The 16,029-nt window shown below is 31.2% G+C and overlaps 1 protein-coding gene and 1 long non-coding RNA gene across 2 annotated transcripts; one reads left to right on the top strand and one right to left on the bottom strand.

Annotated features, from left to right (window-relative positions):
- Positions 1-284: 284 nt before the first annotated feature.
- LOC148280913 (uncharacterized) lies at positions 285-5,792 on the bottom strand. The gene is made up of 4 exons (XR_015822466.1): positions 5,334-5,792; positions 4,756-4,818; positions 4,443-4,532; positions 285-516 (listed from the first exon to the last, which is right to left on the bottom strand). It is a non-coding gene; the product is annotated as an uncharacterized LOC148280913 (long non-coding RNA).
- A 596-nt stretch (positions 5,793-6,388) lies between these two features.
- Positions 6,389-9,632, top strand: ecd (ecdysoneless cell cycle regulator). The gene is made up of 3 exons (XM_088227573.1): positions 6,389-6,786; positions 7,180-7,382; positions 7,525-9,632. Exons 1-3 carry the CDS (start codon positions 6,558-6,560, stop codon positions 9,004-9,006), a joined length of 1,914 nt encoding a protein of 637 aa, XP_088083699.1. The 5' UTR covers positions 6,389-6,557; the 3' UTR covers positions 9,007-9,632.
- The last annotated feature ends 6,397 nt before the right edge of the window (positions 9,633-16,029 follow it).

The following is a 16,029-nucleotide window of genomic DNA, read 5'->3' as shown; positions in this document are numbered from 1 at the left end:
TACTTTTGGCGTCGATCGCAGCGCTGTCTAGTGTGGCATACAAGAAGCTTGACGATGGCGCGAAAATTCAAATCACTGCGTTGCATTATATATTGATATGTATTGTACAATATCAATACAAAATTGCTTAATTAAATACAAGTATTAGCACGCAATTTAATCTTTCTGTCTTGTATTTAAAAAAACAATTTTATATTGATATTGCACAATAAATTTATTATGGAATAGGAATACATAAATAAAAATTTTTAAAAACATTTTTAATAGTTTTATTTTACTGTTAAAATAAATCGCTCGATTCTATTATATACGTCAGAAATAATCGAGAAAGAAAACTGACACTTGTAAAATAATATTATATACATGTGTGGTTAGTATATTGGATTATCAAAAATAACAATTGAGTATTATTTAAAAATTGTGCAGCATTGTGATCAGCATTGGATCCCTGCTATTCCTGGATGAAAAATATTTTCTTCGTGCAGATTAAGAGCCATGGCATCAACAATCACCATTCTGAAACAAAAGAATATTATTAATGGTGGATAATTTATTTTATTTCACATTGACATTTCTAGGCTGCTGCTTAGGAATAAAACAAGAAGGAAGCACTTATAAGCTTATTAAGTAATGAAATGAAGTGCTTATATGGCAGGTAAGAAGAAAAGGGTATGCATGTATCTACTTTATTATCTGCGCTTCTTATTCTTAAGTCTTTTATTATAAGACTTTCTAGCTTGTAATTTGAGAGGATCAACAATGCAAGACTCTAATTTTTTTCGCCCAGTTAATAGAAAGTTCATTTGTTTACACCAAGAAAAAATATATAATCGTAATACTAAGTTGACAATAAAATCAAAAAGATGGCCTCTATGTGCTGGACAAGATAAACATGCTGGATTTAATTTAGATAGTACTATTTCCTTCAAACTCGACATAACATGAAACTTATGGCAAATAATCGGTAAATTATTTTTGCAGTGATTGACAATGGTATTAAAAACTTTATAGATTTTGATTGTTGGATGGATTAAAGTATTTGGACCACATGCCCTAGAAGTTATTAAACTATGCCCCGGTAACTGTATTTTAGATTTAAGATCCAGTCTACATTCACAACAAGATCCAAATTTAGATAGAGCCCGTTTTGCCACATAACCAGCTATATATTTACAAACCGCAACATATTGACTACTTTTCTGTCTTGAAGAACTTGTTGGTAAGGAGTGACTTCGATGTCCGATGTTAAAAAAAGTTTTAATGAATCTAAAATTTCACCGTCATCATTTTCACAATTTGCTCCAATGGAGCGAGTATGAGATAAGTTTGATATGAGAAGCGACTTAAAAGCATCTATAAAATTTGAACTAGAGGGGTTAATGTTACGTGCACCCTGACTTCTTACCATGCCAAAAAAGTTTTCAATGGGGTCTTGGTTAAGGTTACGTGGAAGCACAAAAGTAAATTTATAACATGTAAGTAATTTATTACTCAAATATGATATTGCTTCCAGAGTTGTAATCCAGTTACGCACTGTAGGTGGTATTGATATTTTTTGGTTTTAGGAATCTACAAATTTTACTGATTTTAAGATGGAAATAGCTTCCTGCCAAAATTTCCAGTAGGGAGATGTTAATCTGACTCCACAACGGTATTTACAAATAATACTATCAGCATTGAGAGAACTGCCATTTAAACTGTCGATAAGTTTATTTATAAATAAGACAAGATCAGCAGTCTGCGATGCCCTATCGTCAATATCATCCACAGTATCTGCCAAAGATTTCATGGTAGTTCCTACTGTCCTGCTGAACACCAACCTTGACCTTCATTTTTCTAAGTTTATCAGGGAAAATATGACAATCTGTTAATTTGTGCATTTGGAAAAAGTCTTCCCCTCTTGCTTGATCGTATGTGTATGATTGTACAATATGGGACCACTTTGCTATTTTTGATACAGAATTTTGAGCAAAATGTACATCTTTTACTAGCATATTATTTCTAAATCCCTTCAAAAGATGTGGCACATCAAACATTTGTACGATTTCATTTCAACGTAGCCAGTGTAGTACCTGAAGTAGTGGAGTGATATGACTGAACTTAGAGATTCCGAAAATAAGTCTCGCTGCGGTATTCAATACAGATTGTAGGCGAGTCATTTTGTTCATTGGTAGACCTGCATAGATACCATTACAATAATCGCCTCTAGACACTACAAACGCATTTTTTAATTGACGGGCGGCATCAAACCTTTATTGATGTCGGTGAGTTTCATCTAGATAAATTATTTCACCTCCTAGGTAATGCCTAAAAACACTTTAATTTTTTTATGCAAGTTTTTTAATCAACAATATTTTAAGAGTATGTCCAAATGTTTGTAGGGAGTTATTTAGATTGAAACTTAAAGATAACTGGTAAATGTACTAAGAAGTTATGTTATTTCTTGGTAGTTGTAATAATATAATAAAAAATAAAAAACGTTTTTGTGCAACTGTCTCACAAATTGATATTTCTTCCAAGAAAAATATTCCGTTTCACTAATAGCTAGTTCACGCATAATGGATTGAGCAAGATAGACAACAGTTGCCGAAATTACAAACAGCTGTGGTAAATTACATATTTTTTACATTTATATATATATTTAATCTTACTTTGTTACTCTAACAAACAATTTAACTCTGCAAAGCGTCCTTTTTATTGTGAATAAATTTACAAAATATATCATTCAAAATGATAACGGATAGTGAAAGTGATATAGAAATAATAGTACCTCACCGAGAAACTTGGAGACTTAGCAGCTCAACCTATTCCGAAAGTGAATTAGACAATAACGATCAACTTCTAAGTGATGTGATGATAGTTTATATGACTCTTAAGGAAGAAACTTTTTCTGAAGTATTCTTGGATCAATATCGAGCTGATATACCTCATTTACCACAATTACGTTTTGTTTGTAGAATAGTTTGTAGAATAGAGTTTGTATAATAATAATTACGTTTTTTTTGTAGAGTAATAATGAATACCTAATGAACAGCTAAAACATTTTAATTTCCCATTACTGTGGGTACCCATTATAATAAATTAACAAATTATTTTTTTAATATTCAAACATCCTAATTGACAAACATTAGGTTCCATGGTAAATTATTTTTATGTTTTATGGCTCTTTACTTATTTGTTTATATTCTTAATTAAGGGGTTTTCCGGTGATATTGGGACCTCACTAGATAGGAGTTATTATATTAAAGTTAAAATATTCAATTAGTTATTCAACGAAGTACATCAATATTTTCGTAATCACTGGGTCGGGTATAATAGCGGGGAAAGCACAGAATACAATTATTTTCCTCAAATATCATATAAGTGATTGAAAAATCTAAATATTAACATTGACTACTGGACTACATTACTCTGCTGGAGTGCACTCAGACCAGAAATACGCAGTGGGCCTGATATGTCATCAGCGTTGATATCTAAAAACATTATTAATTAGTAATATGTGACAATGTGTCAATGAGTCGGACAAGTAACTGTATGTGTACATTTTAAGTTCTTTGAAAATACAAACAGCTTTAATATGCCGATTTGCTGGAGAAAATTATGGGTCAGAAATTTGTTTCAACTGAGAGGGTCACTTTCATGGTCATGTCATACGATATAAATGTGCTATAAACTTTTTAATAATTAAAAAAGGAATGGCCCACGCTCAGACGCTGTAGTCTTTGTCGATCACAAAAACGGCATTTGTAAATTTGCAGAAAACACCCACAAAACTAGAAAAATCTTATGGTACTATAAAAATCATTTAAACTTGTCAAATACATAATAAGATTCTTGTTTGTAATATTTAAAAAAACTTATGTATTCATTGTTATCATTTGTTAGTCAAAAACATTCCAACTGTTGTGTAGATTTTATAATTCACCCTTTTCACAAAATGGCTATTATCTCAGTTTCACTTTTCTATGGCTGGCTGCTTTCTGTATAACTACGTTCAAATATCATCACTTTTGACTTAGTTTGGTTCATCGCCAATTGGCTCTCCAGGCATACATCATACATTCTAGAGACTATTTGTTGCAAATCCTCGTTGCTGCTTGCTAACAGAACTGCATCATCAACATACAACAAGCAGCTGACTGAAAAATTATCAGTTTTTGCTCCAATACCCATACATTCTATCTCTTTCATACAGTTGTCCATGTATAGATTAAACAACCATAGTGACATTACACATCCCTGTTTCATGCCTTTTGAGATCGCAAACCAAGATGTAAATCTCCCATTAACTCTTACACACGCTGAACTCTCCTGAATTTATATGTATTTTTTATTATTTTTTTCTTTTTAACAAAGAAACAAAGATGTTTCTCTTTCTCTTATATATAAATATGTATGTCTGTAAATTTTTATTACAAAAATAAAAAAATATTACTACAAACCAGAAATAGGTTGGATGAAAGTCGTACCACTGCAATTGGCAACGCCTTCCGGGAGTGCACAGGGGAGTTCTTCAGTAACAGCTACGCCGACTGTAATTCACAATGAAAATAAAATGAACATCATACCAGATAACATAATGCAAGAATTTCAGGAAAAACCTTGAAAGATCGAGTAAGGCTTGAACGAATAGAAAAGAATAAGCTGAGATGGTTAGGACGTGTAGAAAGCATTAACGATAATATAATAACTGAGATAGAACATAAGTCTGAAAGAAGGGGTGTAAGGAAATGTGAAAATTATAGAAATACATACCCGAACTCTGTTCACCAAGTAAATAATGAAAACTATTTTCTTTGGATGGTGACTTGTTAAACCCTGTAAAAAAAATACAAATTACCAACACCACATTGCAAAAGCACATCCTTACAATTGTATACACACCATGCCACCCTAGTAATTGTTTGTAAATAATGACCAAATAAAAATGTCCGAAGTTGCAGGAAAAGGCACTACGCCAACTTTGTACATACATTATAACCCGATTAATCAACTGTAAAAACAATATAAACTCCGATTGAGACAAAAAATATGGAACGATATAGCAAAACTGTAAGACAAATCACAAACACCACATTCCAAAAGCAGACTTGCAATTGTATAGACACAAGACAGATAAATAAGGTGCAATTACAGTGGAAAGCTAACCTAAGTCGTACATATATTTTTCTTGCAGAAATACTAATAACTTTAATTGTAAAATGGGTCCAGATTAATAAAAGTATGCTTTCCCTATGAGTTATAAATTTGCAGGGCAGGCAAACGGGACGAATAAACGTGCAACATGAGACAAATTCTTGAAATAATTATGTATGAAATATCATGTAATTTACCTGGCAATCCAATGGTAGGCACAGAGCACAATAAAAGCTGGATGTCATTGTATTGGCTAAAGTTGAATGCGTTGAAGTGTTTAATGCACACAAAACAACGTCGATTAATCTTGTCATCGGATAAATTCATAAATTTGGGACTTTGAACACGATTGATCCGTTCTTTAAATAAATGTGGATATCGTTTCGGAAAACGATGCAGTTTTTTCGTAGAATTACGATTCGGTACGCAACAACTCGGTATTTCGAAGAAAAAGTGCAAAAACACAGAGAGCAGTGTGACAGCGATTTCGAATGGAAACGGATAAATTGGCGGTTCGTCTAGAAGGACGCCGGCCGGCACGGCGTGGCTGGGCACACGCCGCCGACAGTTGCGCCACAAACTGTATTGATTTACTAGCAAGTGGCTTGTGCGACATCGGAAGAATGACTAGAAAGTCTTGTATTGGCTGAAAACTGCCTGATTTCATGTCAAATATCGTATCTATGGTTTCAGCGTTGAGTAAATCATTGCCATTAGGAAAACAAAAGACAATTTAAAATGGTACTCACGTTCCTCAATAATAATTAGAAGAGAGAAAAAACAAGATTATTTTCGTTCAGACTTCAGACGGTAAACATATTTTTCAAAAACTATGACAAATTAGTACAAATATGTAAGTATTTTAACAGGTGATTAAAAAAAAATATTTTGATTGAACAAAAACTTTTTTTCCAAAGAGTAAGGTTTGAAAAACAAAATATAGAAAAAAACGTGGGGAACATAATTCCAAATAAATCATTCCAAAAATATGTAGAACATAAATTTATATTTATACAAAAGGAACGAGCGAAATTCCAAATTACAAGCTAAAAGTTTGGATTTTAAAATTTTTGCAAAACATTTTACTTCCATGAGACATAATGTATTCTAAAAATACAAACATATGCCTTCATTCAGAAATACAAACACATCCGGATTTTTTCATTTTCCACTACACGTAGGTTTTTCGAAAAATGGAGTTAGATTGACAGCAAATATACCGACAAAGATTTATCTTCTCACGTTTTTCTATGGGTTTTCAAAAAATAATTTGTGGTTCGTTCTTAAACGTCTAATATTTTAGCGAATTTTTGATTACTATGTTTATAATCGAAAGTTACTTTGATTTATTGTATTAAATCATTTTTAGAGGTAAAAAGCCTTCTTAGAGCCCACTGAAACACGCATAATTCATATCGAAAATGGATTCGAAAATTTTTCAGTATATTAGAGAGGAGGATTATGTCGAGTGTTTTATTTTTCCACTGCTCAGTGATAATCAACCAGGAGATGAATTTATCACCAATGTGTACCAAGAAGTTCAAGAAATTGTAGACAAATTGTCGGATACATATGTTTGGCATAAAGACACTTTTAAACTTCACAAACGTCTTTCAAAAACAAACGCTTTGGTCATCGATTCTAACCCTGGTAAAGGTCTTTTCCATATTAACCGTTGTGTATTTATAAAACTCGAGAACGAGTGAAAAAACCCGCCAAGTGGGTAAAGTAATCACTCAAATCTATCAATCACTGATCATATACCTTATAAATGCCCAGACCTTCATATTCTCATCTCAAAATTGTATCTGTTGATATATTAATCTAGAAACTATATTTACTGTAGTCAACATGTTTTGACAGTAGTTTTTTTTATGAACTATTATTTTAACTGCCCCAAAGTAGTTTTTAAAAGTTATTTTTTTTGTTATGAGCATGTTGTTTAAAAAATAAACTTTAAACCACTCAATGGAAATATTAAATCTTTCTGCATATTATCCGTTTTTGAGTTTAATTAACCATGTTTACCATGTGACCTTTCAGACATGCCGGCACATATTTATGGTGTATGCCATTATGGAGACAACATTGAAGATGAATGGTTTATTGTTCATATTTTAAAAGAAATTACAAAAAAACTTACTTCCTTGGTTGCAAAGGTTATAGACTCCGATGGAGAGTTTTTACTCATCGAAGCAGCAAACTCATTGCCATCATGGGCAAGTCCTAGTAATTGCAACAACCGGGTAAGTTTTACAATTTTAGTACACAATATGTAGATCTCAAGTGATTTTACCCATTAAAAGATAAATTTTTCTAAATAAAATAAACTACGAATAACCAGTTTTATACTTAATACATTTTATTTATTTTTTTAACATGTTTCAGGTGTTCTTTTATAGAGGTCTACTTCACTTGATAAAACCAAATATTTTAGAAGATGTTAAAGAACTACCTTTAAGCGAAGCTTTGAAAATAATGTATTCGAAAAGCGAGGAACATCTTGTATCTACAGAGGTACAAAATGATATATTTCAACATATTAAGGAGTATCCTGAAAAAATTACACAAAATTTTCACCAAACAACTGTTTATACTCCCATTGGTGTTGCGGCACTGCTGAACGAAGATCCCAGTCTCGTAGCAGCGGCGGTACACGCATTTTGTAATCGCGATCCCATCGACATGAAAGTGTGCAGAGCGATGAAATACTTTCCGCCTGAAAATAGGGTCAACACTTCGGTAAAGTTTACGAAGTTTCTCTATGCCATGTTGCTTCATAATAATTTTACTCCTGACAAAAGAACTGGATGGAATCTTCCCCTCATAAATTCGCCTCAGTACAAATCTCACAGTTTAGGTGCAAAACTTGCTTGTGGTTTTGAAATACTGGTCTCTCAAGCCCAACCTGCCGGTGATCTTGATTCTAATAAAGCGTGGAGAGATTATTTATTATGTTTAAAGAACCGTAATTATTTTCAAGATTTTTTAGAAGGATCAAAAAGTTACAATACTTTACTAGAAAATGCGAAAGATTATTTTACTAATAACCTCGATTTTATGAAAGTAGGACCAAAATTAGGAGAAAAAATTTTGGAAATGCTCGGTAATTTTAGTTTAGATAGTAAAGATTTTAGAAAGAACGAGCCATTTTTACCAAACGACGATGATGATAAGTGGCTGTACGTGGATCCTAAAGATTTAGAAAGCATGGTTCAAAAGCGATACGGGAGAAAAACAGTTTTTCCTGTTAATGGTGAAACTGAACCTTCTGCATTTTCTACAAAATTAAGTGAATTTTTAGAGCATACATCTGGTGTCGAGGGAGTCGAGTTTCCCGATCAGTCTGAATCCACTTCCGATTTTCCACAACGACCCAAGAGGGGTATTAAGACTAAAAAAGGACAACCGAAAGGAGTATCTTTTAGTGATCACACCAAATCCAGTTCACCGAGTCAATCTTCTAAAAATAAAATTGACTTTGATGCGGATCAGTTTTCGAGTGCCATTCAAAACATATTGGATCTAGTTATTCCTGAAGATAATTGGGACTTGGATTCCGGGTCTGATGTCAGTGAGTATGGAAGTAACGATGAACTAGAGAGTAATATTCTTGAAATTGCATCTAGTGAATATAAAGAAAGTAATTTAATTGACAAGTATATGGCTACAATGGATAGTGAGCTAGCCAAAACAGACCTCGCTAAATCGTTTGAAACTTCTAAAACTAAAGGAGGTGTAGATGTTGATGCTAATGCTTTAAAACACATGCAGCAAAGTTTAAATGAAGAAATGGGGGGGACAGGTCCTGCGGGAAGTATACTCGGTCCCTTAGGTTATACTTCATCATCATCTGTATTTAAACCTTAAGGTCAGTAGATACGGAGTTTCTTTTAATCTTGACTGCTAGCTGCCTTTCCTTTGTCATTTGTGACAGCAAGTTGCAGGATTTTATACGGATCACATATTTCACATTTTATCGTTCTTTTGCTATATTTTCACACACCAATTACTGCTACCCTGTCTTCCTTTCTTAGTTATCAAATAAGTTTCCAAGTCTTACGTTTTTTATTTCCTTGTTTCTCAAGATGACTGAAGAAATTTTACACCCTTATTTATATGAATTCTATTAATTATTCATAAATCATTTTCATCTTGCTCTCATAAGCCATAAAAACATTGACAATACAATGAGGAACTTCAGCCCTACGGGAAATTGGATACAAAAAATGTTTTCTTACGCGGGGTAAAAATTAGAGCATTAAATTGTACGGCAAAGTTTCTTGAAAATGTACAGGAAAAATAATAAAAAATATTTTGATAAAAACGCACTACTTAAAATGACGTCACTGGTTCATGTGAATCAACCTATGATCTGAGAGCTATGGAAGATTTCCGGTCTGCTTGTCGCTTCTGGACCAATAGGAAGAACTGAATGAGAATAAGCGGAAATGAACCTCTGATGTTACACGCGGAGTTATTTCAGAAATACAAAACTTTGAAAAATCGTAGCGCCGATAATACGATATATAAAAATTAAAAAAAAAAATTGACTTAGTTTAACAGTCTTTTAACAAATAAAAAAATATAAAAAAACCACTGACCTTCCTCATTGGCTAAATTTACACGATCAATATTTTTTTAATAAACCAAATGGCTTCCAAAGAAACTATTGGATAAACCTATGTTTGTTTGGCTAGCCTATAACCAATGCTCAATTAACTCTTAAATTAATATAGTAATTATTTAAAACGTTAAGAAATATGGCTACCATATACTTAATTTTATTTATCAAAATTTTTTAAAACAAAATGTCTTTGCTCTGAGCTCTTTTATGTAAATTAAAATCTGTGTTCTGTTAGTATGTATAAGCAAGCTTTAAATTATATTCATAGTAAACATTTAATGCTCAAGGATATTTCAAAAACTATTTTTTGCTAAAATACTTAGTTAATAAAAAAAAACTATAGCGTCAAAATTCACAAAGTAAGTTTATGAATATTTTCAACGTAAATATAAATTCTTATTATATACATAATAAATTAGTTCTAATACATACATTTCATGTTTCTTTTGTCCTTTAAAATAAAATAAATAAAATGTTAGCAATAATTTTTGTTAATTAATGATGTTAGCATACATTAATTTTGAAATCAAATACCTCGAGGTAAAATGTTTTAAATAATTTTCCGCAAAATTTTCATTTATGTTCGTATTTTGTTAACAAATATTATGCACACCAGTTGACTTCCATTTTACATGGTGGGTTTTATACATTCCACGCAATAATACTGTGTAAAAATAAACCCTTCCGCATACCTATTCTATTTATTTTGTGTAATTCTGTAATTGAAGATATATCCACGTGGAATTGTATCAACGAATATCTACAAATTGTAAGGATGTATCTTTGTTAAATCACCTAGTAAAATAAAACTAATCTCTCTACACCTACTGAGTAATAAGTACATGCGAGGAGTGTGAGTCCAAACATGAATATGTGGTATCACTGTCACGCATTGTTTAATTAACCTCTAAGCGAATATGGCCATAGCCATACCGCGTATATCTCAAATGATTTATGCATAAAGAAGTATGATTGTACATTGTAGGGCATCGCTTGTCGAAAATCTTCCATTGAATTTATTTAATGATAGGTGTAAGTATTTTATAGAAAAATGTAGATTTCTTTAATTTTTAATGAAACTACTTAAACACTTTTCTTTCTCAAAAACTCACTCTCTTAGAGGTTAATGTTTGAAAAGAAAAATTGTAACGTATTATTTAGAAATCATGTAAAATGGAAATTAGGTGTATTGTTATTTTCTGTCAGTCATAATAATGGCATTATCTTATTTCCAACCCAAATTTATTGTAAATCTTTAGCTTACCAGGAGTAAGCACGTTTAGATTCATCATATGCACTTGTGAATTTATAATTGTATACACATATCGTTAAGATCTTTAGGTAAAAAGAAAAATATGCAGGTATTGGGGATTTCAAGGTTTATTAGTTCATAAGAAAATATTGATAGACCTTGCTGTATATCTTTTGTGTGCTAAATCTATGAATTTTAAACAATAAATGAAAATTATCTACCTCACTTTCATGAGTACATATTATGTACTGAAATTTAATGCTTTTTTTACTTTCAAGTTTGTTGAATTATTTGTGCACTCATTCAATTAATAAATTATCATTAAATTTAATTGTAAAAATCTGATCATTCGTACATTTTAGTTAAGTACTACTTAAGCATAATATAATTTCAGTCAAGAAAATCTTATAATACGTAGTATGTACCCATTTATGAATCCGACCTGAAATGTTTTTTGGCAGTACTTAAGCATACATATAAGCTATTGGTATGGTCAAATATAAAGTTATTTTCATAAGAGTATGGATGAAATTTTTGTGTATTTTATTTTGTATAAAAAGTTAATAAACACTATTAAATTGAATTTTGAATATTAAGATGATGTGTATGCTTTGATTGATTATAGAAAAAAAGTGTATTTATTTTTTTGGTCTCATAAAACTGCCTTTCATGTCCCATGATGGGAATTTCACTATTTTATAATAATCAGTATTAGATTTTAAGTGCATTAATAAAAATATATTACATACCACGCTGACTCAACATTTCCAGAAATTATATAAAAAATAACCATTTTCTTACAGTATGATATGTGGAAAAATATGATTTTTTTTGTAAAATAATACATTTAAAAAAAAATTGGACAGGGAAAATTAAGGTATTTCCTGACAACAGTTGAAAAATTTTGTGAAATTAATTAATAATCCGGATCTCTTATTATTTCCTCCATTAGGTACGTTATTCTGCTAATTATTTTCCTTTTGTTCAACTTTTATATAGTTGTTAAGAATATGGAATTTGGAATAATTAACCCTTATAATTATTAAGTAAAATTGAGCTTTTAATTTAAGTAAAAAAATCAATATTATTATCGATGATTTCTACGTTTGATAAATAAAATGATCCATTCATAATATTATGATGAAAGGGCATAAAAGGTCAATGAAACAATAATGGAAGTTACGCCTTTTATTTTAATGACAGTATCTATTGAAAATTTGTAATTTTATACATAAAGTGTATTCATTTGACAAATTGTGTATTCAGATTTGGTAGTGAATGTTTATTGTGATTTATTATAGAAATAAAAGAAGAGTGATACTTCAATCCACAAATATGAAATAACCAGTGACCAGTTTCACTGTTTTCGCTACATCTTTAAGGCGGGTATCTTTATTATAACATACAATATATTTATTCTAAATCAGTTAGGATATAGGATTTAAATTTATTTTGTAGTAATTAAGTTAAATGATTTTTGTCTGAAGGACTATTTCATAAAGTTTAGTGTAATTGGGTTTTGTGGATTTAAGTATCCCTCTTCTTTGATTTATTATGAATTGAGCATTTGAATAATGCTTGAAGCGAAATATTATTTTTTATTAAGCTTGTATCACGATAGATACGCTTATGTGTATGGTATTAATTTTTTATTAAATAAGTTTTAAAAAAAAAAGTATATGGGATTTGATTATACTAATACAGCAAATTGTGATTTTTTGAATGCATTTTTGTCACTTAATACTTTAAGATATTCTAGTTTTTTTGTTAAATAAATTATAATTATTGTTGCTCTCTTTTCATCTTTACTATTTTATATAAGTGTATTTTAATGCTTTTGAAAAAAAAAGAAACTAAAATGAAAGTACTATGTACCTTGATTGTACAAAATGCAAAGGCCATGATATATTATGTAAGTAAATAGTACCTATTATGTATACAATAATTTGTATAAAATGAATTTTGTATGTAGTTTGATTATAGGTGTGGCTTGTCGCTTATTTTTAGCTTAGATTTTTCAATAAACTTTTACTAAAAACATGCGAGGTTTTATTTGTAATATTATAGGTAAAAGTTGAAATATTGTTATTTTAGTTCATTTTTAGAATTGCGATTAGGTATACCTAGCATTTTTTTTGGAATTTTAGACAGATAAGTTTTTCTAATTTTTTTTACGGCTATTTATATTGCTTATTTTTTTTATGATCAATGCATTCAAATTTTTGATTAGGTACATATTAGGTAAATGAATACATTTTTCCTTATTTTTATTTTCCGTTGGCGTATATGCAATCTATTTTGTTAATATTAATTACGAATCAAAATGAAAACTTAAAAGCAGAGAACAGAAAATAATTTCAAAGATTCTTATTCTGAAATATTACAATTTCACACACTCTTTATTGAAAATTGGTATTTAATAGACATCTAAGTGTTTTTATGTTGGTTACAAAATAATAATAACATATTTTAATGCTTCTTTTTAAAAATAAACCTATGAGAAAATATATTTTTGTGCTATTTCGAAAGTGACACGATTTTCAAGATTTAGGTTTTTCAAATTCTCGTTGGAAATCGATATAAAAAAATACGACTTCTTCATTTATGAAATGTGCATTGGAAACGTGATCAAGTGTAAGTTATTTGTTTTCCCGTACATTTTAGGGGTTTCGCCGTGTTGTTTTTTTATTATTATTTTTATTTATTTTTGTTTTAGTTTGGTTTTAAGTTTAACAACAATCCTGTAATACAGGGGGCTCCAAACTACGGCCCGCGGGCCAAATCCGGCCCGCCAGTGTCATCAATCTGGCCCGCGACAGCCAATCATTTATTGTTGTTACTATGGCTGTGATAAGTTGAAGAAGAAAACACAAAATGATAATTATTCGGTTTTCTTTACTTGCAAGGTAAAACTTAACGACATAAATGATGACGCAGAAAACTTAACTGAAGTATCTAAGTTTAAGCATATTAATAACTAACAAATAGTTTAAATGAATCCCACTAATCACAGTAAAACAAAAACACTAATGAGATTTATGTAATTGTGATTTTCCACCGACAATAGTTTGTAGTTGTGGATCATTTTTACTTGTACCAATTATCAAAAGAGATTTAAGATTTTCATCTGTTAATTGAGATCTGTAAACATTCTTTGTGTACTTCATCTTGGAAAACGTTTTCTCACACAAGTAAGTAGTATCAAAAACAGAAAACAACCCACGAGCAAATTTATGCAAATTATAAAATTGTTCCAGTGGAAGACTCGTATAAAATTCCAGCAAAGATGAATTTTGATATTTGTTCTCAATCATATCACTACACTGTAAATCAATAATTTCCATTTGGACTTCCGGAGCCAGGGTTTCACAATGTCAGAATCAAAAGGATTTTGAAAAAGATTAATTTCATTCGCAATGACATCAAAATCTGAGAAACGAGTATCATAATTTATCAAAGCACTTAAAGTTTCGATTGCAAAATCGACGGGAAATTCAGTCTCTGTAGTGTGGCTGAATATTCCACATGTTTTAAAATGTCTGAAACATTTTTTACGTAATTGTGATTGAAATAGTATTATTTTCTGCCAGAAGGATTTGATATTGGTGTATAAATCAGGAAGAAGCTGATTTTCTCCTTGCAATCTCAAATTCAGTTCGTTCATATGATTTGTCAAATCGCTATAGAATGCTAACTTCCACATCCATTCACTATTTTCTAAATCGGCAAAAGGGCGCTGCTTCTCATTAAAAAAAATTTCGATCTCTGCTCGAAGTTCAAAAAAGCGCTTAAGGACTTTTACGCAACTAAGCCAGCGTACGGCAGTATGATATGGTAAGTCATTTTCTCCAATCTCTTGAATAAACTCAAGTGATTCAGCCCAGTGGACTTCAACTGATATGACTGGTTTTAGAACTTTAGACATATCCAAACATTTTCCGCACAAGGACTGTTGATGAATGATACAATGTAAGACTAATGGTTTTGAACCACCATAATTTTCTACAGCCTTTGACACAAGTGCAACCACTCCTTTATTTTTACCACACATATTTTTGCCTCCATCAGTTGTAATAGATTTCAAAATTTTCCATCGAAGGTTCTTTTTATTAATGACATTTTCAACTCCCTTAAAAATATCTACCCCAGTTGTCGTGCCGTGAATACTATCAATATCAAGAAGTCCTTCATACACTTCATAGCTTTTATCTACTCCGCGAATAAAAATCAACACCTGAGCAGTATCTGATACATCCGTTGACTCATCCAATGCTAGAGAAAACCACTCATGATGTCCATTTTTGTCAGACAGTTGAGATAATATATTTTCTGCGATGTCTTGCACCCTCCGAGTGTTTGCTGACAAACCACAAGAGCCACACGAAAGCTGGCGCGAGTTGCAGACTCTTGTTCAGTATTCGCTTTGGTAAACAAAGATTGCTGCGATTTGAGTCCGCGTTTCAAAGCTTCAAATTTTTCCGTCCGCAAACTTCCTGTATACTTGGAGTAATTTTGAAGATGTTTCGATTCATAGTGTCGTTTAATGTTATATTCTTTGAGAACAGCTATGGTTTCATTACAAATTAAACATAGCGCCTTATTACTGGACTCAATCACAAAATACTGAAAGTTCCATTTATCTTGGGACGTTCTGCATTCACTGTCGATTTTTCGCTTCTTTTCCATACTAACAAATCACACATAAAAACAATAAGTCAAATCAAAATACTTTTATGCACGGGTGTTACTTTAGACAGTTTCGCTTCCTTCGCCTTTCCTACGCAGACTGACTCGCGGTTGCGCCGCTAGCCTTTTTATATGCAATTACTGCCATCTCGAAGTGATCGGAATACACTAGCCAGAATCAGAACTTTCTCGAACCAACGCGGTAATTCCAAATATTTAATTACGACTAATGCCACCTGTTAGCGGGTAGCTGAAATAGATAGTACATAGTACCACTACTCGCCACTAGATGTCGTTAAGTGTCACAATAAACAATAATAATTGAAAT

The sequence above is a fragment of the Micrasema longulum genome, unplaced genomic scaffold (genome assembly GCF_059751315.1).
Source record: "Micrasema longulum isolate JH-2025_06_02 unplaced genomic scaffold, ASM5975131v1 h1tg000511l, whole genome shotgun sequence".
Classification (NCBI taxonomy): domain Eukaryota; kingdom Metazoa; phylum Arthropoda; class Insecta; order Trichoptera; family Brachycentridae; genus Micrasema; species Micrasema longulum.
The sequence above is the reverse complement of the archived record's forward strand: the minus strand, read 5'-3'. Positions and strand labels throughout refer to the sequence as shown.